The sequence below is a fragment of the Triticum dicoccoides genome, chromosome 6A (genome assembly GCF_002162155.2).
Source record: "Triticum dicoccoides isolate Atlit2015 ecotype Zavitan chromosome 6A, WEW_v2.0, whole genome shotgun sequence".
NCBI lineage: Eukaryota > Viridiplantae > Streptophyta > Magnoliopsida > Poales > Poaceae > Triticum > Triticum dicoccoides.
The window spans coordinates 30,876,571-30,891,235 of NC_041390.1; the positions used below are offsets into that span (position 1 = coordinate 30,876,571).

General features: G+C 43.3%; 1 protein-coding gene across 1 annotated transcript; it reads left to right on the plus strand.

The window, feature by feature from the left end:
• The first annotated feature begins 6,466 nt into the window (after window positions 1-6,466).
• Window positions 6,467-7,194, plus strand: LOC119315203. The gene is made up of 2 exons (XM_037589873.1): window positions 6,467-6,804; window positions 6,945-7,194. Exons 1-2 carry the CDS (start codon window positions 6,519-6,521, stop codon window positions 6,971-6,973), a joined length of 315 nt encoding a protein of 104 aa, XP_037445770.1. The 5' UTR covers window positions 6,467-6,518; the 3' UTR covers window positions 6,974-7,194.
• The last annotated feature ends 7,471 nt before the right edge of the window (window positions 7,195-14,665 follow it).

Consider the following 14,665-nt stretch of genomic DNA (forward strand, 5'->3'; position numbering starts at 1 on the left):
TATATATATGATCGGTTCTACGAGAAAATCTATTTATATATATGCATAACGTGTACAATATGTCGTATCGTAAAATACCAGTAAACAAAAAAGAATTAAATGTAAAACACAAAATTAATGGAAAAATAAAAATAAAACCAAAACATTTAGTGCCGGTTGGTGTTACCAACCGTTACTAATGTCCTACACCCACCCGGGCCTGGCTCGTGCCACGTGGTGGCACTTTAGTGCCGGTTCGTGATGAACCGGTACTAAAGGAGGGGGGGACCTTTAGTCCCCACTCTTTAGTGCCAGTTGTGGAACCGGCACTAAAGGCCCTTACGAATCGGCGCTAAAGCCCGGTTCTGCACTAGTGATGCAACTGTTGAAATTTGAGGCGTGCCCGATCACTGCCCACGAACGCGCCTGGGCGTTTGAGGGACCGGATTTGCCAAGTCCGGCTGTAGATGCTCTAAAGGAGGTAAAATAATTGAAATTGACTCCACTTGTAATATATTTCGACAAAAAATTGAAATTCGACGACCTATAGTATCAAATCTGATGCACAAAAAGTAGAAAAGGTGGTACAAAAACATAGAACCCTTTCTTGTGCACTACATTACAAATGATAGATAACACATGGATGATTTTTATGCTAAGACTGATCGTCTCACAAGCATGTCCATTATTATGCATTAATTAAATATAACACATGGAGGATTTTGTTCCCTTAAAACAAATGTTTCAAGATGCTACAACCAGAAACTTTTATTGGCTTAAATGGATTGAGCCCCCTCCAGCTGCACTCAACTTGTAGGATATTTTTTTCATTTATGTCCATGAAAACAATCATCCAGTAAGATCGTTGATGATTGTAAATGACATTTATAATTACTTGATATTTTCATATATAATATCTAAATAATAAACTATTTTTAATTAGCATCTTCCATTTACCACCCCCTCATCTCAGGTGCAACTGCAGTCTTCTAATTAGAAACACAACAATAAAGTATTAGGCAATTTCATTGAACATGATAATCTACATAAGCCAACAATAATGAAGAACATGATATTATTTATATATTGTTCTGCTCTCAGCATGGTAACCACTCCGACAACTACTGCGCATAACTTTGTCCTTTCTCTGTTCATGACAAAGTATCACCTCTCAAGGCAATGGTAGGAGTTCCTATTTCTTATGGATGTCACAATTGATATAATATGAATTGCCGACGGGATTGTATTTCCAATCAAGTGATGCCAAGCCTATACAAATGCAATACTTCTAAAGAACTAATGATCTTGGTATCCATAGATCTATAACAAACAAATACAAAATAATTAGAGGCCTGGATATCAAACATAAGATAGCCCCATGAAAATTACATACATGTAATCCTTGTAAATATTTTTCTTCTAATAAATTTAAGTAGGCTTTCAACCTTCTGTTTTAGATCTCTGATAGGAAATATTGAATCTCAACAGCAAAGATCAAACACATGCTTCCCCGTCTGAGGTGTATATATGTGTAAGTTCTTAATTGGTGTGCTTTCAAATTCTTCTAGCTCATAACACCATAATTCCAGTGATTGTGGCATATTTTTTTTGGATCATATACATAAGCACTTCTTCACCCTACAATATTTTGTAGGGGGTCAGACTGAAAAGCGAAACATACGCCTTTTTTACAGAAATTGTAAAGTTAATGAGACTAAAGAAAAAATGAATACCAAATAGTAGAAACAAAGCCGAGACTAAAGAAAAAATGAATACCAAATAGTAGAAACAAACCAGACATTTGAATGTCTGAGCAAAGCGGGAGATACAAGAAAACCAATCAAAATCCAAAGACAAGGGGCTTTAGTGCTACAATCACTACTTTGTTGTCTTGTATCATGCATGCTGCTGCTTTGATGCTTCAATCACTATTTTGTTCTCTTGTCTCAGGCATGCTGCTGCTATTGTCACTATTACTGTCAGATTTTTCTAGGCTGCTCCCAACTAATGTACCCAGGATGCCCCCATCTTTTATGTTCATTGTTTCCTTGAAACGGCTTCTGCAATCTCCAGAACTAAATTATTGTGGGGTTAATCAGTTGTAACTTCAAGTTTAGAATCAACACTGCTAAGTTTTTCGCTCCTATATTGCAGGAGATGCTGAATAAATGGCATTCAAGTATCCATGATCTCGGGACAAAACAAATCTAGTCTGTTGCTGGATTTATGTATCGCTCATTATCATTGAAGAATTAACGAGTCAGCACAAGCTATCTAAAGCACGTCAGACCAAAAAGCATGCCATGATTAGGAGGATCTGTTTCGGTGAAATAGTACACCGAGTGATATGAAATGTATCATCTGCACGGAATGGAAATATGTGCAATGCAACGTTTTAAACTGAAAACCTACCCGGCTACATTTAAGTGATATTTCTGGATTAAACATTTCACTGACCAAGGATACCATTTTTATTCATCTCAAACTGAAAGGGACAAAGTAATGCAATATAACAAGAGATATGCATCTTCAGAATCAGCCCTCACAGATATTAACCACCGAGAACAAAACCTACAACTCAGATTTAATTCATTGAAGTAAATGAAAATTCAGGACAGCCTAGCTAGCAGAATCATAGTATATATATGGCTACCAAATTACTGTACTTAACTCACAAAGGTCTCTATAAAGACGTTATTTATACTCAGAAAGTACTTCAGATTAATGAAGCAACAACAAGATAAAACAAATTAAATACGCACAAAATATAAAAGAAGTCATTAATACGTCTCGTTATCAAGAAAATGATTGCTTGAGATTAAATATTTTTAGAACGAAGGCTCAAATCGAGCCCGGCTTTGAATTAACAAAGCCATCAACCGGCCAGGATTACATCAACCGCCAAACTTACAAAGACAGAACAAAGAAATAGCTAAAAGGATACAGAGTGATGTGCCAACAGCTAATAGGCTTCCTACCATATACAAGCAAAGATGAAGAAACTAAAGAACAAGACCGGCTTGAAGACAATGAAGCCCTCCACTGAGTGCAATCCACCCCGTCGAGACACCAGCGAGCCTTGAGGAGATCCAACTAGCATGTAAGGGTAACGCTGACAGCTCCATAGACTCCGACCGAACCGTTGACAACCTCCTACATCTCCGAAGGGGCTCCCTAGCCCCTCGCCTGGCTCGAGGCGCCGATCCGCCGGACGATGCAAACGCTCTCCCAAGAGCAAAGGTGTACAACCGACGCCATTGCCGCCCGGAAAGCCTGACCAGGGCACCACCAACTCGCGTCGCCGAGCTCCACAAAGGCAAACATGGTACTAAGAGGGAACCAACACTCAAGGAGAAGCAAAAAGCACGGCGGGGCTGCTGATGATAGCGCAACGATGGTGGGAAGCCACTGAACTTGGAGAAGAACCTCCAAGACACCACCAACTCCGACCATGTCGCCGCCGGACGCCCACCAACCAGACCGAACTTGCCACCACCACATGCTCACCGAAGGTGGCACCTCCATGAAGGTGACGGCGCCGCGAGCGTCGCTGCCACCCAATCCAGCGGGATTTGGGTTTTCACCCCGGTTTACGAGCAGGGAGAGAGACAGAAGAGGGAAAAGGGGCACCTTGACGGCGCCTACAAGTAGGAGACGGCGCCCGCAGGCGTCGCCGTCGTCGTGGCCGGCATAGCCAGCCGTGGATTTCTCCAGGCCCCACATCTCCCCCACCCCTGCCACAGACGCGACGCCGGCGACCTGGGCCAGTCGAAAAAACCAGATCTGATAGAGCCGAAACGGTTGGGGGCGGAGGCGTCAGATCCGGGGCGGGCGCCCCCGCGGCCCTCACCGCCGCCTTGCCACCCGCGTGGCCAAGGGGGCCCGCCAGCACCAGCAACGGCCGCCAGCTGAAGACGGCGACGCACCACCACCCGAGGCCGCCGCCCCGGCTCCAAAGCCCCTTGCGCGAAGCAGGCGGACAGATCCTGGCCACCACCCTCCCCGGCGGACGCGCGGCTTTCTGGCGACCCCCTCCGGTGGTGGCGAGGGAGAGGGAAAAGGGGGGAAGGAGGGCTAGCGGCGGCTAGTGTTATCGCCGCCCGAGTCGCCCCTGTGGGAGCGACGCGGGGGCCAAGGGGGCGAGACAACCACCGCCTCTTCCCCTAGCTATAACTAAGCTACGGCCGGCGTATGTGCCACGCACCGATCATTGAGCGGCGGACGAGCACGGATTTGGGCCCTGAGATTAATTTTTAATCGGTAGAATTATAAGTAATCCCTCCCAGCCATGAGCGGCTCATGTCCCGTCCCCTGTGCACTGCAACGCATCAAAATTGGCTCGTGAGATCGATTACTGTGACTTACCCAATTAATTTCCCCCACGCTGGAGAAAATCGATCAGCTTGCATGCGTGGTTGCGTACGTGCACAACTCGCTGTGTACTACCATACATGCTTGCTCGGAAAGAAATCGAGGTTGTTCTGCATCTTGCCGGAAAGGACTTGGTAAAAGTTGCATCTCTGCATCCAGATATTGCTCCGGTCGGAAACACGCAACAATATATAGATACCTCCACAGAAATACACGCACACACAATTGGATTGCTATAAGAGGCTAACCTTTGTTTCTTTCTTGGCTTTATTTCTTGTAGGGTGTAGATTAAAAGGACCACGTACATTAGATTGCCAAAGGCTCGAGTCCCGGCTGAAACAGACAAGCAATACATGCACGTACATGTCTAGCAGGAGCACGGTCCGTTCAGGCACACACCGGTCGCCGCCCTTTGCTAAGCTGTCGCTGCCATGCCCATGTCCCAGCGCCGTTGCAGACCAGAGAGAGCGTGGTGAGAGATGAGAGAATAACATACCTGCATTGCTGCCACCGCTGCCGCCAATCTATATATGACCGCCGCAACGCGATAGAGACGATGGAGAGTGCCGCAATGTGGAGGAGCTTGAAGTTGAAGAGGACTTCAGCGGAAGAAGAATCTTGGAGACTGAGCATGGCAGCTTGGGCATCGAACATCATTCGGACAACGTTGTCCATGGATGGCAAGCCGCCAGTTCCAAAGATGGGAATGGGATACCGGCGAGGATGGACGACAGCGTCGGTAGGGTACTCCATGAGAGGGGCGCTAGGGAGGGAGAGGAAGATTTAGATCGGGATCGTAAGAGAATATTGAGAGGGACGAGGGCTCGTGGTTCCGGTTTTTCCTTTTCTGTTTTTCATTTACACATCCGGGGACATGGCGTGGGAGAGGAAGGCCAAAAAATCAGAGACAAAAACCGGAGCTCGTGGAAGGAAATCGGCCGGGATTGATTCTTTAGATGGATGGGGGGTTGAGTTCCAACGAACGACCCATCCTGATGGATGACACGTGGCATTCACAAATCACAAAGCATCTAATCTCCCCCCTCCTGATTTTAAATGGGGGATGGGGGATGCTTTGTGATTTACAAATGTCATGTGTCATTCATCAGGATGGGTCTCGCGTGAGACCTAGTCTCATAGAATTCTTTTCCGTACGCATTGAGACATTATTAGTAGTAGAGATTGATTCTTTAGATCGATGGGGGGTTGAGTTCCAAGGAACAAGCGAACGAAACGATGTACGCACTGAGACATTATTAATAGTAGAGATAGAGAATATATTGATCTTATTGACAACTAAAATCGATTTAAATATGTGTTTCCTATTTAATGTGACTGAGCGATTTAAATTAAGGTTAATTAATTTAGATTTGATCTTTAGAGATTGATTGTGATTGATTCTTTCACGTAAAGACATTACTAAAAATAACTTGCACCAGCATGGAAATATCTGATCCGTTTAGATTTTTTTCATTGTGTGTGAGAGGGTGACACGAAACTAAACCGATGGGGTTGGGGAAGGACGAAAAAATCAACGAAATAAAACGGTTGAAAGTAGTGGGACAAAAATAAACCGTATTATTCAACCAACTCAGACATTAGGAGTAGAGATTATGGCTCAGTTTTAAAATTGATTCCGTGTGAAAAATCTTTATTTAAACGAACAAAATTACTTTCATCCATAATTGATAATCAAGTAATTGGTTGCATTAATGGTTTGATTTGTTAATTGATTCGGCATTTGGTTTCTAAATTATTTTCGCATTAATGGTTTCGTGCGAACCAACCAAATGACGTACGATCTCCTCCATTAGGACTAAAGATTTAAAATTGATTCCGTGCGAAAAATCTTTATTTAAATGAACAAAATTACTTCCATCCATAATTGATAATCAAGTAATTAGTTGTTGATTTGTTAATTGATTCGGCATTCGGTTTCTAAATTATTTTCGCATTAATGACTTCGTGCGAATGAACCAAACGACGTATGTTCTCCTTCATTAGGAGTAAAGATTCACATTAATAACTACGTGCGAACCAACCAAACAACCTACGGTCTCCTCCATTAGAAGTAAAGATCCCACAACCTGACTCACCAACCGTCACCAGCCAGCACAACAGTTCTCTCCGTTGATCCTGGAGAAGTCATAGGTTGCACGAGGAAGGAGATGAAGCCGAAGCGGTCGAGGGCGGCCCCCATGGCCGCGCTGTGCGTGCTCCTCCTCCTGGTGCTGCTGCCCGGGCAGGCGGCCGCCCAGTCCCAGTCCCGGTCCGAGTACTGCGAGTGCTTCGACGGGTGCTACCTCAGCTGCAGGAACGACCACCACAACCCGCGCTGGGACTGCATCCCGTCTTGCCAAGACTCGTGCACCATCTTCACCAGCCAGGCCGGCGGCGGTGCCGCCCCGTGCGACTGCGAGACACGCGCCTGCGAATCGTCAGCGGCGCTGGCCGGTAAGGCACAACGGACCACCTTTATCACATTCTTCTTCTTCTTCTTGAATCTTGATGAGTTGAATCTGTGTGTTCTTTTACTTTTGGAAAGGATTATTTCTTGTGATGATGATTTCTGTTCTTGCATTGCGATTTTGCAGATGCACCTGGCGCCGCGGTGGATAATTAGCCTCCAAGCTGCTCCGTTTTAGGAGAAGAGAGGAAGATCTGAAGAGCTAGCTTGTCGATCATGCATGGGATCGTATACAAACGATGTTGAACGGCTGTGATTGTAGCAGCAGCCAATGAAATGAGTTTCTGCCGATGTTATGTTGATACACAAGGCGTGTAATAATGTTTCCATGGCTGGATCACAATTCACAACAACCAAATTTATTTGTCTTCTTTTGTGCGGAAAAAGTGAAAGCAAGTATTCTTAAGCTAACTTGTAGAATGGCTAAATGACACTCTCCACTTGGCCATCAACCATTTCACCGAAACTCGCTGCATAACCCGGAGGCGGTACTAGGGCAAATCGTGGCCATTTCAATTTCCTGAAAATAACGAAATACGATGCTCCATGCTCGAAGAACACATTACGCGCCATCCAGCGGGATAAATGTCGGTTACAGCCTTGGAGCTTCAGTGCCCATATAGAGCCCCTCCCCACGCCGCCACACAGTCTCTCACACACTCACCGCAGCATTCCTCTCCACTCCGTTGAACGTAATATTAGTGGGCAATGTACTTGGCACATATCTTTGTATTAGAAGGATATTGTTTACCCCTCAAAAAAAAAAAAGGTTATTGTTTAGGAGATTTCTTCTGATTGTAACCTCCTTGTATTCTCTACAATATCTCACACTCTCTCTGATTTCCCTGGACCCTCAAGGATTGTAACCAACTATATATGCGCTGATGGGATAGGCCCCATATAATCAATACTATAGACCAACGCGGGCTCTCTACAGAGAGTTGAGACGCTTCGATCATCTTGCACATGGTATACAGAGCCCCTTTTCCCCATAGTATCTAGCTCCTGTTTTCTCCATCCATGGTGTGCTCCTCCACCACCCCTGCCTTCAACCTTGCCTCTCAAGTCTCGGAGAAACTCTCCCGCACCAATTATATCCTATGGCATGCCCAAGTGCTCTCTCAGATCAGGGCTGCGAGCATGTATCTATATCTATAACTATATCTATACCTACTAATAAATCTATATCTATATCTATATCTACTATCTATCTACTCTACTTTAATTAATTTTAATTTTAAATTTTAATTTAATTTTTAATAATAATGCAAAGTGCGTTTCTCCAATTTTTCATCCGTTCACCGACGAATTTTTTTATCCGAGATGGTAATACATTTTTATGCGTTCATCTACTAGAAAATGAAGGGGAGCCTTGGCGCAGTGGTAAAGCCGCTACCTTGTGACCATGAGGTCATGGGTTCAAGTCCTGGAAACAGCCTCTTACAGAAATGTAGGAAAAGGCTGCGTACTATAGACCCAAAGTGGTCGGACCCTTCCCTGGACCCTGCGCAAGCGGGAGCTACATGCACCAGGTTGCCCTTTTTTCATCTACTAGAAAATAAAAATGGTTTGTCCTGAATTTCGTACCTGAGCTGCGCTCTGAGGCCCAGCGAAGCCAGCCGACCTATTTGCCACATGGAGCGTCAAATAGCCAGAGCTTCGCACAGGTTGCCCAGTACTAGGCTGGCCCGTTTTCGTTTCATTCTGTGTTCTGTTTTTTTCGTTCCTTTCTCTTCTTCTTTCCTATTTCTTTTTACCTTTTTCCCTTCGAAGTTTAATTTTTTTCCATAAATTCAAAAAATTTAAAATACTCAGAATTACAATTTTTTTTCCAAATTTTCGATAAATGTTCCAAATTCCAAAAAAAATCCTGGTTTCGAAAATGTTCAGATCTTTATTTTTTTCTAATTCCGAAATTCGTTGAAAATAAATAAATATTATCTTCTCCAACATTATACAGTATTTAGAATAAATCTTTTTGCATTTTAAAAAATGTTTGAAATTCGAAAATATTGTTGTTTAACTGAAATGTTCACAAATTTAAAATAATTTTTGCATTAATAAAACACATCTTTGAAAATAATTCTTAATGTTCAAAACATGTTCCCATTTTAAAATATCATTCATTAATTCATAAAATGTTTGTGTTTTTATAAAAAGTTCATGTTTTCAGATTTTTTAATTTAAAAAATGTTCCAATTTAAAATTTTGCTCATGTTTTTTCGTAAATGTTCAGAATAAAAAACTATTCATGTTTCAAAGAATATTCGGAAATTCATTATTGTTTTTTATGAAAAGTTCAAAAAAATCATAAAATGCTTCAAATTTGACGCTGCATTATGTTCTTAAATATTTGGGCTGGCCATTGGTTATTGGGACACGTTTGTCTGACTAGCTAGCAACACGTCAACATGACTTTGATTTATGCGCTACAATTAGTAATCCATCCGGTTACGCTGTGTAGGAGACGCCGACAAACCCCACCACTATCATGATCTCGTGTGCCAAACATGACCCGCGAGAAGACTGCAGCTCCTCGCTCTGTTGTCCACTGTTGTGGAGACTATTTTCGGAGGACACATCATTTCTCTCACGTTGCTTCTGGTAAAAAATATCTCTCAGGTTGTGATGTACGGGCATATGTGCTAGTGAGTACTTATACAAATCTACACCTGAACCACCCAAGACAATCACCACCAAATTTTTTTGTGGCAAGGAGCAAACCACCATGTACCCAGCACATGTGATCTGGGCATGAGAAGATCAGCAAGTTCTTGCCTACTTGCTGAATAACCTATCCAAGGAGGTCCTCATTCAGGTGGCCTCGCATGAGCAGTCCCATGCCATCTGGGTGGCCATCACCAGCATGTTCACCTCCAGTTCGAGGTCACGCATCAACAACCTTCGAATCAACCTGACGAACGCAGACAAAGGTATCCAGTCTGCTGCTGCCTACTTCGGCCATATGCGCTCCCTCGCGGACGAGCTCGCCATGGCGGGCGACCCAATCACCACCGACTAGTTGATCTCCTTCGTCATCGCCGGTCTGGACATGGCCTATCAGCCCATCGTCTCCGCCCTGGATGTCCGTACAGATCCTCTCTCCATCGACGACCTCTTCTCCATGGTTCCCAACTTCGATCAACAAGTGGAGCTCTTCCATGGGACGGGCACGGGAGGATTCAAATATTCCGCCAATGCTGCTGCACGCTTCCGCGGCAACCTCTCCAAGGGGAACCACGGTGGTCCCCGATATAGGAGCGACGGCAAGGCCATGGCGGCTACGGCGGTGGCCAAGGCCATGGCGGCTATGGAGGTGGTCATGGCAATGGCGGCCATGGCAGCGGTGGCTACAACAGTGGCCATGGCGGCCACCAGAACCGAAACACCTCCGGGCGCCCATACTACAACAACAACGACGGCCGTCAATGTGGCGGCACCTTCTTTCTCCAAGGGTATAATGGCATCTGTCAATTTTGTAAGAAAGATAACCATATTGTAAAAGATTGCAAGTGGCGCTATGTCGAAGATAACTCTAGGAAGAAGAAAGTTGCTGCCATGGCGAACACCTCCTATGGAGTAGATACTGACTAGTATGTTGATTCCAGTGCCACGGGTCACATCACTAGTGAACTCGAGAAGGTCACCATGCATGAGAAGTATCACGGCCACGATCAAGTTCACAACACCGATGGTATAGGTATGGAGATAAGTCATGTTAGCAATATGCATATTCCTCATAAAAAAAATCTCCTTTCCGTTTATCCTGTTGCTCTCGATTACAATGTGTTTCTAGAATTTCACACATTCTACTTTTTGATTTATGTTCTTAAGAAATGATCCGATGTATTTCAAGTCTTTCACAATTTTTAGGCTCTTGTTGAAAGAAAATTTGATTGCAAAATTATTGTTGTTCAATCAGATTGGGGTGGCGAATACGAGAAATTAAATTCTTGAAATGTAAGGGATTGGTGTTCGAAACAATGTGTTTTTCTTGGCTATAGCCCTAACATAAGGGATTCAAATGTCTAGATGTTCCCATTGGTCGAGTTTATATCTCTAAAGATGTTGTTTTTGAAGAAACCAAATTTCCATTTGAGCAACTCCACCACAACGCCGGTGCTTTACTTCGCAAAGAAATTCTCCTTCCACCACACCTTTCCAATTCCAGGGCTGATAATTGTCTTGATCCAACTATGACTAACCCTCCTACTAATTGTGTATCTTAGTTGTCTCATGATGCAAAAAAAATTCAGAGGAAAATAGTGATCATGCAGCTACAAGTAGCACTCAAAACCATCAGTTTATGTGTCTCCCAGGGAGAGACACAACTGCTGGTGGCATTCGAGGCGTATCCGCCTCAGAGCAAGTACAATAAAGTGATGTAGGCGGGCTATAAGAGATGTCACATCAGATTTGTGCCTAGCAGGACAGAAAAGAGGAGAGAGAAGAGAAAGCGGGCTACAAACTTATTGCCAACTGTAGCACGAGACCCAATAAGCTTTGTGAGAGAAAGAGGTGGGTCATATATTAATTATATGACATACTAGTATGGCTAATCATTATATGGGTGGGCTATTAGGTTGGCTATAAGTGACATAACAACTCCATATAGCCGGCTCTTGGCTATATTATTAATCATGCTCTCATATCAGGCATAGCAGCCGCCTGGCGTAGCAGCTTCGGGATTGGCGCCCGATCCGCGGCAGGAGACGCACACTGGTCCGGTTAGCAGCCCGCCCCAACCCGACCCTGCCACGTGCCCAGCGGGGCGCTATGCGGGGACGCACGTGATGAACCCGACGAGGAGCAGAAGGAAATGATAAACAATTTTCAGTAAGGTATTCTCTACAAGTATTGAAAGTAGCGGTAACAAATAGTTTTGTAGCAGGATAATTCGTAACAAGTATCAAAATTAACAAAGGTACAACAAGGTGGCCCAATCTTTTTTATAGAAAAGGACAAGCCAAAATGTTTTGTTATATAAAGCAAAGCGTTCTTAAGGACACATGGGAATTACCGTCTAGTCACTTTCATCATGTTGATTTGATTCGCGTTCGCTACTTTAATAATTTGATATGTGGGTGGACCGGTGCTAGGTTGTTGTTCTTACTTGAACAAGCAATCCATTTATGATTAACCCCTCTCGCAAGCATCCGCAACTACAAAAGAAAAATTAAGATAAATCTAACCATAACATGAAACATATGGATCCAAACCAGCCCCTTACAGAATAACGCATCAACTGGGGTTTAACCTTTTGTCACTTTAGCAACCCATCATCTACTTATTACTACGGAATGTCTTCCCTTAGGCCCAAATATAGTGAAGTGTCATGAAATTGACGTTCACATGACACCACTAAAGGAAGAACAACAGACATATCATCAAAATATCGAACGAATACCAAATTCACATGATTATTTATAACAAGACTTCTCCCACGTCCTCAAGAATAAAAGTAACTACTCACAAATGAATATTCATGTTCAAGATCAGATAAGTATTGAATATGCTAGTATCATCATGTCCTTATGTTCATGCCATGCTCATATTGTTCTACTTGTATCATGTTCATCTTGTTCATGCTATGATTGCTATGATAGTATCATGTTAATCCTTGTTAACCTGTAATTGCCATGATGTTGTCTGTCTTGATTGCTCTTGGTTGCTGTGCGCTTGCAAATACATTCAATGTACTGACTTGGCGTGTCATGCCAGTTTGCAGGTCATGCCGGATTTAATTGCTTGTTTGCCGTGGATCCCTTGTTTACGAGCTAGGATAAGTGTTTCAGTCAGAGTGCCTATGGAGTGGAGTTCATCACCGTCGTCGTTGTTCCGCTGCTAGAGTTATTCCGTTGCTTCGTATTGTTCTGCTACTTGCATGGAGCAACCGTGGCAGGCGTAGTGTCACCGTGCCGATGTAATCCCCTTGTATCCATATAGCTTGTAATAAAGAGCTGATTTGTTCTATACTAAGCAGTGTCGTATTCCAGAAGACATCTTCTCGATCTCTTGGCTGGAATACGGGGCGTTCCGATTTCTCTGAGCCGGAGTGCCACAAAGTCCTCCTGCTGGCGCACCGCCTCCACGCACATGACTTCAAAGGGGAGTTACTCAACGAATTAACTATAAAAATATTGCTATGTATGGTTTGTCATGTATTGCAGCAGGTGAACCCGGCAATCTCACGGATGCACTTGGTGATGCAAAATGGAAGAAGGCTATGGAGGAAGAGTACAAAGCACTGCAAACCAACAATACACGACATTTAGTTCCTCGAAGTCAAGGTAAAATTTTAATTGATAGTAAGTGAGTCTTCAGAATCAAGAGCAAATCTGATGGAACTATTGATTGCTATAAAGCATGACTTGTAGCCAAAGGTTTTAAACAACGATATGATATTGACTATGAGGACACCTTTGTCAAGGCTGCTACTATTCATCTTGTCCTATCTATTGATGTTTACAGGGGATGGAGCTTAAGGCAACTAATGTGCAAAATGCATTTCTTCATGATGTTCTGGAAGAGGAGGCGTACATGAAACAACCTACTGGGTTTGAGGACAAGAATGCACCATTTCATGTGTGCAAACTTGATAAGGCTCTTTATGGTCTAAAGCAAGCACCACGAGCCTGATACTCTCAGTTAAGTGCCAAACTACAGGTTCTTGGTTTTGTTCCTTCCAAGTCTGGCACATCCCTATTTATTTACAACAAGATGCACACAATCATATATTTTCTTATCTATGTTGATGACATCATTATGACTAGCTCATCTGACAAGGCAGTCATAGGCTTGTTCAAGGATTTGAGCTTAGACTTCACCCTTAAGGATTTGGGCGATTTACACTTCTTTTTGGGCATTGAAGTAAAATAAACCAGAGATGGTTTGCATTTATCACAAGAAAAATATGCTACTGATATATTAACTCGAGTTGGCATGCATGACCACAAACCCTCTCCCACTCTATTGTCAAGTTCTGAACATTTATCCTTGACAGAAGGAGAACTCCTGAACCAGGAAGACAACACAAGTTACAGAAGTATAGTTGGTGTGCTTCAATACTTGACTCTCACCAGGCCTGATATATCTTTTGCGGTTAACAAAGTATGTAAGTTTCTGTATGCTCCCACCACTTCTCATTGGACGACAGCCAAATGTATTCTGAGGTATGTGAAGAAAATGCTAGGTACTGGCCTAACATTCAGTAAATCATCCTCTACTCGCGTAAGTGTCTTTTCCGATGCGGATTGGGCTGGGTGCTTAGATGATAGACAGTCCACTGGTGGTATTGCATTTTTTTATGGCCCAAACTTAATTTCATGGTGTGCAATGAAGCAGAAATGAAGGCACTAGCAAATGCTACAACTAAAGTTATTTGGGTATAGTCTAGACTCAAAGAACTTGGGGTGTCACACATACAAACCCCATGCCTTTGGAGTGATAATCTTGGTGTTACTATTTATGTGCAAATCCAGTGTTCCATGCCAGGACTAAACATATTGAGATCGATTTTCATTTTGTTCGAGAATGAGTTGCTAACAAACAATTGGAAATCAGATTTATCCCGTCCAAAGATCAGCTTTCAGATGGATTTACTAAAGCCTTGCCCGCAAGAAGCTTTGAGGAGTTCAGACGTAATCTCAACTTGTGCAGTTGTGATTAAGGGCGGGTGTTGAACGTAATATTAGTGGGCAATATACTTGGCTCATATCTTTGTATTACAAGGATATTGTTTAGGAGATCTCTTCTGATTGTAACCTTCCTTGTATTCTCTACAATATCTCTCTCTCTCTGATTTCCCTTGATCCTCAAGGATTATAACCAAATATGTATGCGCTGATG

Excerpts from the sequence above, each read along its gene's own strand:
- LOC119315203 (XM_037589873.1), top strand. The coding sequence starts at position 6,519 with ATGAAGCCGAAGCGGTCGAGGGCGGCCCCCATGGCCGCGCTGTGCGTG. Across the intron at positions 6,805-6,944 it reads ATCGTCAGCGGCGCTGGCCG|ATGCACCTGGCGCCGCGGTG; the intron begins GTAAGGCACAAC and ends GCGATTTTGCAG.